The 15,900-nt window shown below is 42.3% G+C and overlaps 1 protein-coding gene across 2 annotated transcripts in view; it reads left to right on the top strand.

Annotated features, from left to right (window-relative positions):
• Positions 1-15,900, top strand: part of LOC143341477 (dual specificity tyrosine-phosphorylation-regulated kinase 2) — a 45,693-nt gene that overhangs the window by 21,651 nt on the left and 8,142 nt on the right. The window contains exons 2-3 of one of the 2 annotated variants that reach the window (XM_076764526.1): positions 11,466-12,146; positions 12,225-12,412. In XM_076764526.1, the coding sequence (XP_076620641.1) occupies positions 11,466-12,146; positions 12,225-12,412 (869 nt within the window). Of the gene's footprint in view, positions 1-11,465; positions 12,413-15,900 lie in introns of both variants that reach the window. The other variant, XM_076764527.1, reaches the window with a different exon arrangement.

Genomic DNA, 15,900 nt, shown 5'->3' with positions numbered 1-15,900 from the left:
ATTCCACAGTGCAGCCCTACTCGAAGAAGTTGGAAACGGTTTGGCCGGGCGTCCTCGTTCGGCTGACGGAAACGGGACGATTCCTCTCTTCCGGTCGCGGGCAAAGAAACGTGTACGATGATGAATTTTTAAATTAATCGCGACTCCTGCCGATCGAGTTAAGCAAGTAGGTCGCGAGACCCGGCAATTTATGGGCTCCGTCGGTGGCGTATTTTCCGTAATCGCGAGAAAACGAGATACACAACGGCCTCGGTGGGCGTACGAAGACGAAACCCTCCAGCAGTCCCCGTGGTTCGGTGAGATCGGTACCAAAGCCCGCGATCGTCGTAAATAATTCATTATTGCTTAACGCGCTGTTATCGTTCAGATAACGGACAATGGAATTTCATTAATTAGCTACTCGCGGAGCCATGAAGATTTCGATGATTCGCGTACGCCGGAAGCCGCGTATTCAAGATGGGGCGTTCGCGTGCCAAACGCGGTGAAAATCATCGTTACCGATTATCCTGATCGTCGAACGACCGATACGTCGATAAACAACGTTAACTGTGGAAGACACGAGTGTAATTGATACTCGGGGCACGTTTGCGTCACGTAACGCGGACGCTTTTCAGTTGCATGTTTCTTTCCCCTCTCTGTTGCTCTTCTTCTGCTCTCCAAACGTGTTTTCAAGTCGATCATTGTTCCGCTGTACGCGCGTATCGAACCGTCGTTTATAACAGGGGAATGGAATGAACAACAAAACGTGTACGTCGGACAAATTCCCCCGGAGGGAGGGGGTGAAAAAATAGTGTAAACCGACAACGGAAACAATCTGTGTATCCTGCAATATCCGGCGGTCCGACGTCAACAGCACACGACGCCGTTCGCAATTCTGTTACGGCTCGTTAAATATTGATACTTCGATTTAATGTACACGCAAATACGCGTAGTTTTCGTTTCATTAGTCGCGATGGCCGCGCGTCTGCGAAAAATATTTCGATAACAGGAACTCTATACGCCGTTTCCGCGTTTACTTTTCATGTTTTCGTGTCTATTATTCCGCTCTAGCGCCGTACTCCTCCCGTCGCTATTATTTCTCGACACGTTTCAATTTTCTAACGAAAAAATATTAACTCGTCGAACGTCAGTTTTGTTTCGCTATCGATTCGAGCGGCGCGTAAACACGGGAAATGTTTAAACTATACTCTACAAAGCGTGTATTCGAGAGAAAGATAGAACCAAAGGATTAAATACCTATTTTCCGAACGTTTAATTTCGAGACGTCGAACAAACGAACGTTTCAAAGCGAATTAAACATAATAGACGGGAGTGCACCGTTTCAATATTCGCCTTCGTTAAAGTAACATTTCCCTCCATTTAAAGATTTTCGTTTCCGTTTAACGTTTGCCAGAACACCGAGGCGGTAGTCCCTGATTATATTTCTAACTCTACGGTCTGAACAGTTTCTTCGTTGCCCCGGCGAGCGTTTCAATTTCCGCGGAAATTAACATTCGTGTTTGCAATTAATTCAGCACGGTTATTTTATTTACTCGTTACGTTCGCCGTACCCTACTGTTTACTGTGGCTCCGCGGAATCGAATCGCGTTCGACGCTTTTAACGTTCTAATATGAATACAATAATGAAGAGTTAAATTAAAATTCTATCGTATGCACGAGGGCTCGATATACTGTATATGCCAGGCGATTGTTACCCGAAGATGAAACAGCGGCGCGCTATAGGGACGGAGGCAGCTGAAGTATTTCCGGTCAGATGTTATGGGTCGACCTTGACAATAACCTGCCGTTGTTCCCAGCGACTAACCCGAGCCGCACAATTTTATAGCACGCCGCATAGGAGCAGTCGTTATACCGAGAACTGCAAGAAAATTAATTATGACATTCTCGTGCAGCGACGAAATCCAAGATGTAATTTACGATAAATATAAAACGGTTGTTTATGGTCTGAGGGTTGCGCGAGACCACCTACGTACTGTTGGGCATCCAAAATGAATAAATTCAAGAGTAATAAAAATCTTCGAAAATTTACAACAGTTTCAAGAATTTACAGGAGTGGGCAGGAATCAAAAAATTACAAGAATTTACAGAAATCGACGGGAATCCACAGGGAATGAGTTTTCACATTTCATCGCGAATCAGTTTTCCTTCGCCCGGCCAAAAAAAAATAAATTTCACCGTTCAGCTAGTTTTAATTACGGTGGGAAAGCTTTATCGCGTTCGGTCGTTTAATATGCAACGATCCACTAGCTTTCCGTAATTACTTATCTAATCTTTCGACTCCACGTTTGCGTCACGCGAATGACCACGGATGTACGCGTAACGTGTGAAATTTCACGAGCATCGACAGCCCCGTTTAACAGTCCGGGTATTGAGTTTCGCGACGACCCAGGTATACCGGGTAAACGTTAAAACGGGTCAGATTTTACCGCGAAAACGTTTTCAGACGACCACCAGGGCAGCTTGTCGATCGATAACTCAAAAGCAGCGGCTAGAAACGTAACGAGATGGCCACTTCGGCTTTCCCTGCAGCCGTCGGGTGACTCAGGCTTCCCTGCAGTCACGGTCCCCCCGGGGTACGACGATTCGACAATAAAGTGGATCGCTCGTCTGTGTACAAAATATTCACATCGAATTTATACGGGAGCCTGAAACAGACGCTTGGAACAGGATTCTGCGAACGCCGTGCGTAATGGGACCCTCTCGTGCACGACGCCGACAGGCTTCCCCCAATCCTTGCAAGTTCCTGCCCAACCATTAATCTCATCGTGTAGATTTCTCGTTGTAACTTTGAACGACACGCGTCCGTTGAGTAGCTTAGAGACGTGTTTACCGAGTTGCAGGAAATGCACGGTTCGTCTCTTCTCGCCGAGACTCGATGCCCGACGATCCTCTCAGACTCGTTAAATTTGATGCATATAATTGCGGGCGCGCGGCATTCGGTGTAAACAGAGATTGGAACCTGGTATAATATCGTTTTCGATTCTCGAAACAGCCACGAGGAATTCTCATTCGAGTTTATCGGTTTCGGTTCCTGTTTTAAAACGGTTTTATGTTAAGTCGCTATTTTCTTTTTACTAGGGATCTAGCCCGCAAAAAGCAAAATGTAAACACTGTAGAATACATGTAATAGCTCCCCACAACGATAATGTTCTGATAATTGAATTCTGTAATCAAATTCACTAATAATCAAATAAAATGTATCGTTACGTTAATTAGTGTTCTGATAATCAAATTTACTAATAATCGAGGCTCGGGTAAAATTTATCGTTCCGTTAATTAGTGTTCTGATAATAGAGGTGCTACTGTACGTACGCATTGCAAATAAAAATCGCTCGATTATACTATTTATCGATGAAATACGATTCGCAGTTTCTTGTAGAAGTAGAATCTATTTCCAGACCCCACGGATTACATGCTTGTTTATATTTAGCCCCAGTGTATATCAGGAATTCACATATCCAGGATTGTTTGCATCAATTCCCACAGATACAATCAACTCAAATCAAATCTTGGCATTATTATTACCAAATATTGTTCCTATACTACACTTATTATTACTCAAAGTATCAATATTTCTTAAATGAAATTACATCAAATTTCTATCGATCGTATATTTCGTTCGATTCACAGATTCTCTTACGAAATCAATATCAAGTTCCATGAATTTTTCATTTCAAACTAACCGAATAGATAACGTCTACTTTATTAAGAAGATTCACCATCAATTCAATCAACGTACTAACAAATGATTGCCGTAATCGTTAATCGTTGCGAACGATTAGATTAATCGCCAATCGCCATGAACGATTACCCGTTAATTCAATTATCAATCGACTTTGACGCCTGTCGATTACCTCGATCGTCAATCAACGCGATTCGTTTCGATAATCGATAAATATTAATCGTGATTACTTCCGATGACTAAACTTTCCAGTCGTGGCGCCTAATCGATACATTAATCGAACGAGGATTACTCACTCCGATCTTGGGGATATTCGGGGTCGTGCAAATTTGGTCTTGCGAATGTCATTGGATATCTCTGACATTTGTACAAGGTTTCATGCATCTGATGTATTGGATCCAGCATTGCGGTTTTAGGATAACATGTATCGAGCCCAAGTGTTTCCATGTCGTGTTTGTTACTCGAGCAAATAATTTAACTGAAACTCTTATTATATTGCATCTAATTCTAATTATCGTTGTTAAAAGATTAGAACTCGTTCTAGAACTCTATAATCGTTAATTTCATAAAATATGGTAAGAAATGGTAAGTAATGGTAACCGAGACACCCAGCTTCACGCTGTGTCTCGTTCGGTTCTAGGTCAATATCTTTGGCTTAATGACCAGAACTATTTGTTTAATCAATCAGGAATTAGAGAACTATTCGAAAGAAAGCTACATCTCTGAATAATTTATGAGCCCCCGCGAAATGATACGCCAGCTTCACACACTGCAATAGCCCCTTGGTTTCGAGTCTATCGTGCTCGATCTATTTTTTTAGCGGAATGTGCTGCGAATAATTGTAAACTCAAACACTTTTCCTTCCACGATTCCACGAAACGACTAATCCCGCCAAGTTACGTTTATACTCGAGTAATAAGAAGTTTCGTTTGCTTTCATTTGGACGCAGAAATATCATCGAGTTCGTGTAACTCGAATTAAAACCGTTGATTAAATAATGGCGACCGTCGGTTTACGTAAGAGATAAAGAAATAAATTTCCGGCGAAATGCACGGATTCAAACAGCGAAAACTGTGGTTGCATCACCGGCAACTAATCGATACGTACTAATTACACGTGTAGCGCGCCTGTTCGTGGCAATTTTCAATCAGCCAATTCTTCCCGTTAGGATAATGAAGAGCGTTCTCGTTTACGTCTTTGGTTGCGGTGTAGCGTTGCAACCCGAACCCGCCAGTCACGTTAGCTCGATCTTACCTGAATCGTGGCGGATCGATGTTGTGTAACGTGTTTTCGTTCGAACAATGCTTTTCAGTCGCCGATGTCAAGGTAAATCGAGTCGTCTCGTTAATTCCGTAATCACACGTTTCGATTGTAATACCGATGCAGCCGTCGGCCTTTGTTTCCGTTCGCCGATATCTATCTATTCCAATGCGTTTAGAATGCCCCAGTAATCATCGAACCGGAGGCCTCCACGTTGAACTACGACCTTTGTCGAAATTCTATGTTTTTACAATTTCCAATTAACAAACTGCGATCGTCAGTATCCACCCCCTTTGTCCAGGGGGATTTCATTTTATCTCTCTATACAGAAATCGTGCCTTGGCTATTTATACCCTTCGATTAATTAATACTCGAACGATAAGTGATATTAGACGTTACCGGAAGAGAACGTGCGCGAATTCCATAAAATTGCCTCGGTGAACTTTACCGAGGATTGTCTTTATTGGTCCCTGGATGAATAAAAATGTGTCTTAAACGTTTCGACCTTGTAACGTTGGGGAACGCAGAAAAGAACGTCTGGAAATCTTTCCTTTGGATCGATACTTAACTGATTAGTCATATTTTTATTTTTAGGTACATTTATTTAGATTGTTCGAAGTTGCAATAAGCTTGCAGTAGGAAAGGAGAATAGAGAGAAAAAAAAAATAAACCGACAGACTTATTACCAGTTTCTATTTTAGAACACGAGCGAGAGAGATTGCACGGATATGCAAGCTGTATATAGGCGTACGACGAACGACGAAAGCTACAATTTAAGTCGCCCGATGCGACGGATATTGCAATAAAATAGAAATTCGACAAAGGTCAAGGTTCGTGGCGGGAGGCCTTTAACTCGATCGATGGAAAAAATCGACTGGCGCTGCACAGTCGCGTTGCCGTACACGCTGTTGATTACGAATATGTCAAAGGCGCACGGTGCTACGGTTCAACTCCTGTTAAATGGATCTATATGCATTGCCTTTACCCTGGTACCATTTTCTATTGTTCCATCGAAAATCCATTTAACGCGATTACCTTTCTCGTCGAAGATTTACCAATTAAACACGTAACGAATTTTAAAGGAGGGATTGCTCGTTCCTATAATAACCGACGAAACTGAGAATCGGAAAATTAATATTAAATATTACTATTCTAGAAAGCAATGTTTTGAGAATAAACAGCGTTCAAAGTTTCACAGTGCAATATCCGGTCGCGTGTACCGCCGAAGCAAACTATAACTTCATTATTAATTGAAACGGTTCGATTCCCGAAAACTCGGTGAAATTTTATATTTTTTTTTTATTTTGTCGAAGTTAGCACGAAGGTATCTCGTTAACACTTTTTTTCAGAGACGGTAAATGTAGACTGGGAGGGGGGCAAGATACATTTTCCGCCTTTTGTTTCCAGTTTGCAAAGATGGGAAATGAATGAGTATGTCCCGGAAACCGGTAGCTGGCTACTGAATGTCTGAAAAGGCCCTCCGTCTCGCTGTTCAGCTTTTCGAGGCTGGTTTCATACACGCAGTGCTCCAAAATTTACAAGTGCTCGATCGTCATTCAGAACGAAAGAAAAGTTACTGATTAACGATCGCTTATATAATTCGTGTCGAAGGACGCGCCAAAATTCTCGATACCGGTGTCGGTGTTTCCGAGAAACTATCAGTGCGCCGCATGTGGCCACGGAAATGGGGTTTGCTTCGTAATCACACGTTTCGCCTGCAATATTCAGCCGGTATCGGCTTTTGTTTCCCTTTGCAAACATCCACTTCAGCGTGTTTGGAACGCTCTAGTAATCATCGAATTAGAATTGCAAGCGTAAGCAGTTCCCATTCGTAGAATGATTCCAACGTTCTCCAAATTAAATCGACACGGGGTTTTTATTCGCTGATTTTTTTTCTCCTCGCATAGACACTCGTTACATAGAAAGGATTCGCGTTGCTGGAGCTCAAACAAACCACCGGAACGCTGAGAACCGGATACGAGTACACCCACTTTTTTCTCCCCTGTTTTTCACCGATCGGTTATCGAAAACAATTCCTGATGATCGATCGGGCGGTATCGGAAATATTAGGTCTACAAATTAACTCGACGGCCCCTGCATTAAATCGCCCGCAACGTTTATTCATATCGAACTTTTCCCCCGACGCGTTGGTACCATTAAGTAGCCGAGGAATATCAACTTTAGAACCACGGTCTTTGCATTTCAATCGAAAAAAGGATGTCCCCGAGACGGAGGAATTAATTGCTTCCGTTTTAAGGGAAAACATTTGTCCCTATAGATTCTAGGAGATTTCTTAAAATTTCTACATATTGTTCACTTAAATACGCGTTCTTTGCATTTTGAAACAATAAAATCCTCCAATCTGTTCAGGATATACAGGGTGTTCGGCCAACCCTGGGAAAAATTTTAATGGGGGATTCTAGAGGCCACAATAAGACGAAAATCAAAAATATCAATTTGTTGGTGGAGGCTTCGTTAAAAAGTTATTAATAATTAAATTCAAAAATTTCAAATCGTTCTGGAAAAATTATTTTCGGTTGCAAGAGTCGATTACAATCATTTTTGGTCATTACACATACCCCCGAAATCCTACGCATTTTCGGGAAAAAAATTCCTTACCGAAAATATAATTTCTGGCCAGAAATGTCTGCCTGAATTTTCATGCGAATCTTTAAAACGTCATAACTTTTGAACGGATTGGACGATTTTGATGTTTAAAAAAGCAAACTACGCATATTTTGATGGACAATATGTAGAAATTCCAAAAATATTCGAAAAGTTGTTCTTTAACCACATAAAGTTAGAAAAACCCTATAAAAATGGACCAATCTTCAAACAGCCATAACTCCTACAATAGTGAATATATTTCAATGAAATTTTTTTCTGAAGTAGAGCCCATGGGTACCTACAAAAAAGTAGTAGACAACTTTTCTGTAGAGCGTCAAATAAATTTATTAAAAATGAAAAACGAATTTCTAAGAAAAATCGACAGGGGGTAGGTGCCTAAATTTTTCGGCGAAAAAGAAATATTTCAAATCGTTTTAGAAAAATTATTTTCGGTTGCGGGGGTCAATTGCAATCATTTTTGGTGAATAGACCTACCCACGAAATCCTACTCATTTCCTAGAGAAAAATTCGAGGTGTGAAATTTTTCGACAAAATTAAAAAATTTCAAATCGTTTTAAAAAAATTATTTTCAGTTGCAGAGGTCGATTACACTAATTTTTGGTGAATAGACATACCCCCGAAATCCTACCCACTTTCTAGAAAAAAATTCAGTACCGGCGGAACTTTAAACGTTAATAACTTTTTAACGAAGCCTCCATCAACAAATTAGTATTCTCGATTTTCATCTTATTTTGGTCTCTGGAATCTCCTATTAAAATTTTTCCCAGGGGTGGCCGAACACCCTGTATGTTGTCTTGAGGATACGCATGAAATTTCGGGGAAACATTTTCTGTAAAGAATTTTTTTTCTCGAAAATGGTTAGGATTTCGAGGGTATGACTACTCACCAAAAATGGTTGCAATTGACCCCCCGAAACAAAAATAATTTTTTCGAAACGATTGAAATTTCTTTTTTCGCCGAGAAATTTAAGCACCAACCTGTCGATTTTTCTTATAAATTCGTTTTTGATTGTTACTGTATATTAATATTTAACTTGTCTAAAGTATTATTCTGTAAATACTTAGCAGGCAATGGTGGCTTTGAAAATTTAACTAGCATATAATTGCCTTATTCTTTAGCGAAAAAGAAGATAACCATTCAAAAGACCCCTGAAACCATGTCGCTGCTACCAAACAATGTAGAAATAATAACGCTATTAATTTAGTCCGCGTTTTCCGAATTGAAGATCCGAATCGTTGGTGTTCCGGTCTCGGCAGCCATTGTCGAACAGCAACAACAACAACGGGTCTGGGAAATCTTGGACGGATTTTCTTGGGACCTGGGCACCTTTGCGTGAATGAGTGTCGGTGCACAGGCACCACCTGTTACCTCTGGTAGCTAAACAGCTATTCCAATTAGGGGAACGAGGTTCTTTTTATCGCCGTTCCCGCAACGGAATGAAAGGGAAACCGCGAATAAACATTTTCTCCCCTCGTATCTCATTTTGCCGGGACATGATAAAACAAGCCACGGCTCCGGAGATGATTCCTGACCCCTTTCGCGAAACCAGACGCAATGGCGTACCTAGCGTGCTCTGGTAATTATTCGCGACAGACTCGTCCGTAATTACCGGCCGCCGGGGAATAAATGTAATCCGTGCCAAACGCGAGTCGTGAACGAAGAAACAACCGACGTGCCTCGCGATACCGTAATTAACAGAAAAAAAAAAAAACGTTCACCCCCCTCTCTCGCGATTGTTTCGTAATTTCAACGCGACCTCCGACTGGTTGAATCCCGTAAAAATGCATTAATGGAATGCAAATTGATTTTCAACGCCCACCGGAAACGGGACGATTAACACCGAATGGCGGGGTTCGAGAGCCACGGTGGCGTCTCGAGTTCAAATTTGAAAAATTCTAGTCGCTTGGCAACTGGAGAAAATTATGAGACACCCTCGGTATTACTGAGATAATCGTCTATTAATAATGATACGTATTTACGTTAAAAAGAAAATCGATATGGGAGTACGTAGGGCGTTTTTGAAATTGAATAGTGGTCAACATAGAGCAATAAGCGATCGTAAATAAATTTTGTCGAACGATACTAAGATATCGAACGTGTACCGAGCTGATAGACACGCAGGATGCCTCTTATAGCGGGTTAGAATAACAAAGTGATCGAGAGAGTCCGTGTGTAATCTCTGATAATCCTCTGATATCTCAGCGTAAGCAGTGTGTAGATGCGGATAGATAACTTAATTATTGGAGTGGAAGTTCTCCGTTTATAGTGGCCAGCATTTACTCGCACACGAGTTGTATTTTAGTTTCCAAATTGAGTTTATTGTTTTGAGAAGCGTGTCGGAATATTTGACGACGTTACACAGCTTTAATCGTTTCATATTACCTAACGTGAAAGTCTTTATTTACTTGTAGAATTTCCAAGATGGCACACAGTTTAAGACATTAAAATATGACTTGCGCGTTAGTAAATCAAAATGATAAATCAAAATTACGTATGTTCATACTTAATAAACCGAACATCGTTTAATTATGAACGATCTTACCTCGGTGCAAGAAGGGGTGGATCATTTTTTTAAGGCCAAGCAGACCTCGCTCGAGGGTCGGTGTTTAGTCATCGAACGATGGTATCATAGCTTATTGAAATTTGCATAGACGCTCGTTGGCCAATAACTGGGCGAACCACTATAATCCTGGATAAATTCCAACGTGGCGTTTCTGTTGGCCGCACGTGAGCACTCGATGCAAGCCCGAAATATTAAAGTAGGCCGGTAGAAAACGGATAGGATCGTACAAAATTATCCGCTGCTTAGTCGATTCTCCGTTTCACGCTCGTTCGCGTAAAACGTGTTAATAATTTTCGACGAGACGGAAAACAACAGGGTCCGGTGTCCCATACGGTATACTTTAGCCCGCGATCGTGAAAAATAATGTCTCACCGGGGCGGCGTGGCGGCGGCGACCGCATCTTACGGGGGTGTATTATTTTGTCACGTCTCGTTGCCAAATGCGCCGTAAACGATACACGAATTCTCGTTTCATGCAGACCACGTACGTTATTCATGATACACTTCAGACGGTTATATATCCGAGATTTCGTGTATCCGGCCCGAAGCCTGCAAATAATATACTATTCCGTCAGTATAAGCGGCACCGCTCCGGTTCTCTCGGAACCGTTGAAACCGTTTCGACTCGCCGAGTTGGGTGTAACTAAAAAGGAAACGATTCAAAATTATGCGACGAAATATTCTTTTTTTTCCCCCCCAACCGTACATTCTGAGATTATTTCATTTATATCGGTACAGAACGTTGTATAGACTTTTGAAATCATCGCAGAATCAATTGCGATTAGAACAGAAATGATATTTCCGTTGAAACGATTCCCTTTCCGATCGTAACAGCCTGTTCCTAGCAATCCCATATTCGCTACCCTTGTATCTAAAAATATCGGAAGCTATTGATATCGCAATAGGTGGATTAATAGCCTAGTAAAATTAGAATTGCCCAAACGGCTGGGTAAAATAAATGGGGTGCAAAGAACGGCCAACCAATCAAATAGGTAGCGATTGCTTTTTGCATCGTAAAAAGGGAAATGAGGGAAATATGGGAATATTTATGTTCATCATGGCTGATAATTGAAGAAGAAGTCGGTATTCAGATTGAGTTGATAGAAGAATTATAATGTATTTATTTGTACCAAAGAAATTAGAATGATAGATACGCGAAGAAATGTACAATGCAATGGAAATATATTTTAATTCTTTAAGAAGTTGCGTAGTTTCTTTACAAAAAAATACCAAAGGGAACATAGAAAAACGCGTCTTTCAGTAGAGGACCCTCTTAAGTCGAAGGTAACGCGTCGGTTTCTTGTCGCTGACATCCGTGATCGTTCTGTTTCAGGTGATCGATTTCGGCTCGAGCTGCTACGAGAACCAGCGCGTCTACACCTACATTCAGAGTCGATTTTACCGCGCGCCAGAGGTGATACTGGGCGCGAAATACGGTATGCCGATCGACATGTGGAGCCTGGGCTGCATCATCATGGAGCTGGTGACCGGTTTCCCTCTGTTGCCAGGCGATGACGAGGCGGATCAGCTGGCCTGTATAATCGAGCTGCGGGGTATGCCGCCGCTTCGATTGCTGGAATCTGCGAAACGGTCCACGCTGTTCATCAACTCGAGAGGTTATCCGCGGTACTGCAATGCCAAAACGTTGCCGGACAAGACGATAGTATTAAGCAGCGGTTACTCTAGAAAAGGTAAGCGCCGCGGACTACCGGGAACCAAGGATCTAAAACAGGTATTGAAGAACTACGACGAACCGTACTTCCTGGACTTCATATATCGTTGCCTGGAATGGGACCCGGAAGAGAGGATGACGCCCAGCAAAGCGTTGAAGCACGGCTGGTTGCGTCGCAAGTTACCAGTGCCGCCGGAGAAGACCAACGACACTCTGCCGGCGGTACCAACGGCCACCGTGTCGCTCGCGTCCTCCGCCAGACTACGTGTCTCCGGGTCCGGTAGTACAAGCTCGAGCAAGTCGAACACCCTGGATACCAATAACACCGAGCACGCGAAAATGGTGAACCAGTTGGATTACCTCTACCACAATCAGAACAACGTTCGTCCGATGCAACATTAACGTTATCACAGTGATCAGTCAGGTACGGCAGTTACGACGAATCATCAAGCAGGCGTCAGCAATCATCAGCCGCTGAACTTCGGTGCCGGTGGTGGTGGTGGTGTTGGTGATGGTGGTAGCAGCAGTAGTACTAATGGCGAGCAGCCGCACGCCCATGATGAATTAATAAATACATCGACTGGAGTGATGATCAGGATATTCCCGAGGTACTACTAAGACGATCCAAAAAAACGAAAACGCGAGGTCACTCGTTCTCCTTGCCCAGGGGTGTATGGTTGTTCCTCATCGAGGATTGCTCGGAGCGCGGACGAGACAGGGTGGCCTCGTCGTCAACCTCGGATATTACTGTGATCTACGCGATACCGTTACTAAAACGCTGGTGAAAAGGGGACTAGAGGTCGATCGCGAGTACCACGAGTCCGCTGGTAAAACACCTTAGACTTCTTTGGGCCGCGCGTTGGTCCCGCACGTTCAGGATTTCAATTTCTCGTTGATCGTTGCTCGCGAGAGAGAAAAGAAGAAAACGTGTACGCTGAGAAGCTGTTAATCGGCGGACGTTTGCTTTTCTTTTTCCGATGTTTACTTTCGCGGTCGACCGAGATCGGATTCGCGAGACACGCGTCCCATTATTGCGCGAGGCCGACCACGGGGTTATTGTGCCGAGGGAAGCCGAGAACCAAAGATTTGCGCAACGTCGATGAATCGATTTCTCCGGGAGGCGTCCGTAGATGGGTTATTCGGTTGACGGGGGCTGACAGGACGACCGCGATGAAGCCTCATTCGGGACATCTAGACGTTACTGACGCGCGCACACGCGCGACACGAGCCTCTCGAACCGAGCAGGAATCTAATAATCAAAGGGCATGTGCCTCGCTGAATAGAGTCATCCGGCCTTTTTAGGTCAGAGGATCTCTCCCCCTTTCGTGGCGCTATCGATATCGAGTAGAAGAGAACGTTGATTTTCTGTTCCGACCGAACAAGTACTTGTTATTGATCAAAGGAGCCCAAGTTGTCTTTCGATCCGAGCGAAGTAGACTGAAGCAATAACGCCGGAATGAATATTACTTGTAAAAACGCTCGAACCGTTGGGCGTTTTATAATCGAGACGAACGCCTAACGGTCACCAGCGCGATTACATGTATTTTTTTTTTTTTTTTTTAAGTTACGTTTCGAATAAGGATTTTTAGCCGTGTCAGATTAACGACCAGGACTCGACGGGTCCTTCGAGGATCGCGATACTCTGCGACTATGTAGACCGTACGGGAATTAAAATCGATCCTTGTCAGCTTAAGAAGTATACGCTATGCGTATTAGTAATTTATACGAGTCAGATTGAATGTCTATGTTTGGAATCGGTGAATAAGACACGGTTAAATACTTAACCTTTGAATTTTGTCTTTCTTGTTCTGGGCATAATTAGTTTAATTGTGTTTTCTTTTAAACGTCTTTTGATTCGTCCCTTTTTTTTTTCTTTTTTGTTTAATGTTATCGTGTAGTTTTAAGTTTCGATGATTTTATCGCGTGTATATACTCAAGGACTATCCTGCATTTTACCACTGCCTTTTTTTTTTTGTAATTTTATTACATTTATTGTTTATATGCAATTTCACTGCCTGGACGACATTTATGATTCGATTCGCGATGCAGGCCAAGGCAATTGTAACAAAGTGCCGACGAGAATGCCCCTGGATGCAGTTCAGATTCAGATTCAGCGATCAGAATTTTTGAAAATTATTCCACTATTGGTCGACGATTTCGTACGATGCAAACTAACGACTAATAGCATTACTATCATAAAAACGCAATTTACGGGCGAAAAGACTGATTTCTCTCGCATCGCGGACATCGCTCAGGAGCATTCTTTATAGCTTCGTGTAATAAAATCTTTAAGTATTCCCGTTGCGTTCGAAGCATTTTACGGTTGTAGACAAATTGTAGTTTTCAAGACTCGGAGAATTTGTAATTAATGAAATTATATAGGAGCTAGTCGCAAATGCCTATTCTCTATAAATTAAAAATATTATTCTACAGGCATTGAATTCTTTGTCAGAGTTTTAAATATTTTTCAAAAATATTTACGAAATTCAAATTCAAACATGAAACTATATTTTTAAATTGGAACTCGGACTGTTTGAATGTTTGAATACCACTATTCGAGTGTTTTGAATATTCGAATGTTTGAGTATTCGAATATCATTCGAATACTCGAGCAATCGAGTATCATTATTCGGATGTTGAGTACTCTAATATCGTTATTTTATTGCACAAACACATGTATTGCGAGAAGAAGGAAAGATCGACCTCGAAGGGTATGCTGTACCATCAGCAAACACAAAATGGACGGTATTGAGCATTTTTTACCCACTACCTATTAAAACAACTAGCCCAATGCTACTTGCCATTCCTCCAACGAGTGGGTCTTTCTTTTCGGAACTATACGATTATTTTATTATACATACAATTTCTCTGAACCCACATAAAATTATCAATTAGAATCCAAAAGACATGGAATTCCTCGAATCATCGAGGGAAGTTCGTCACTGTTTGGTGCGTTCAAACTCAACGGGACATACTCTAGCGTATAATTTTAACTCGTTCCGTACAAAGAGGGATCGCATTAAAAGGATACCTCCGGTATCCAGAAAACGGAAAGTCGGATTAAACGACTCGACGTAACTTTCGCTCAGCATTTCGCGTTCCCGGATGGTCGTTGCGACGCATTCGACGCCGATAGTATAATCGAATCGTTTCCCGAACGACGTCGACCCGAAATTCGCGTGCCACGCGTCCCGCCCGGTCGTCGTTTCGAACGCGGAGGAACTTCCGGTCCGCGGCGGAACTCAGTTCGCGATCCGACGCCGTCGCCGTTCCACGACTCGTTTTTCACATCGACGTGCGCGAATCTCCGGTTGTGTCCTCGCGTTGGCGATCCCGGCACAAGCGAATTATACGCTAATTTTAATTAGACAGAACGAACGAGAGGCGCGTAAAAGGAGCATTACGGGCTGTTGACGGGAGGTGGTAAGAACGAGACGCGGACAAACAACGATCAAAGAGAGCGACGGTAAGAAAACGACGGTAAGAGAGCGCGATCTCGGGGCGGTAAAAAAAGAGTAAGAAAATGGCGACGAAGCCAGCAATGACAATGAGAAGGGACGATCCACGAAAGAAGTCGAGGGAAACTTGAAAGCATATAAAAGTAAATAATAATAATAAAAAAAAAGAAAAAAAAAATTGAATGGGAGGAAGCGACGAGAACCGGGAGTTTATTAAAAATCGTGACACTGAACAGGATATCTTGTGATATGGAATTTAGGCGTAATTGGAGTTCACATCGATGAACGTAGATAAATATATAAATATAAATATATATATAAATATAAATAAATATGAAGTGCGTATATATTATATTACGTTGTAACGCTAACTAAAAAAGGAAAAAAAAAAAAACGCCACGAATTATAAGAGCACGTGCGTAGTGAGATGTAGCTAATGTGCGTTACAAGGAGCGAGAAAGAACAACGGTTTCGTGAAACGTTGCACGATTGTATAATGGTTGTCTTTTCACGATTCCCTGTTTTATCGATTCTTATTTCGTTTTCGGCGATTGCAGAATATTCTCGTTCGAGTCCTTCGTTTCGTAGACTATACATCGCGATCGCGCTACCGCTTTCCGATTCATTTCTGCAAGAGA

Source organism: Colletes latitarsis, chromosome 4 (genome assembly GCF_051014445.1).
Source record: "Colletes latitarsis isolate SP2378_abdomen chromosome 4, iyColLati1, whole genome shotgun sequence".
NCBI lineage: Eukaryota > Metazoa > Arthropoda > Insecta > Hymenoptera > Colletidae > Colletes > Colletes latitarsis.
The sequence above is the reverse complement of the archived record's forward strand: the minus strand, read 5'-3'. Positions and strand labels throughout refer to the sequence as shown.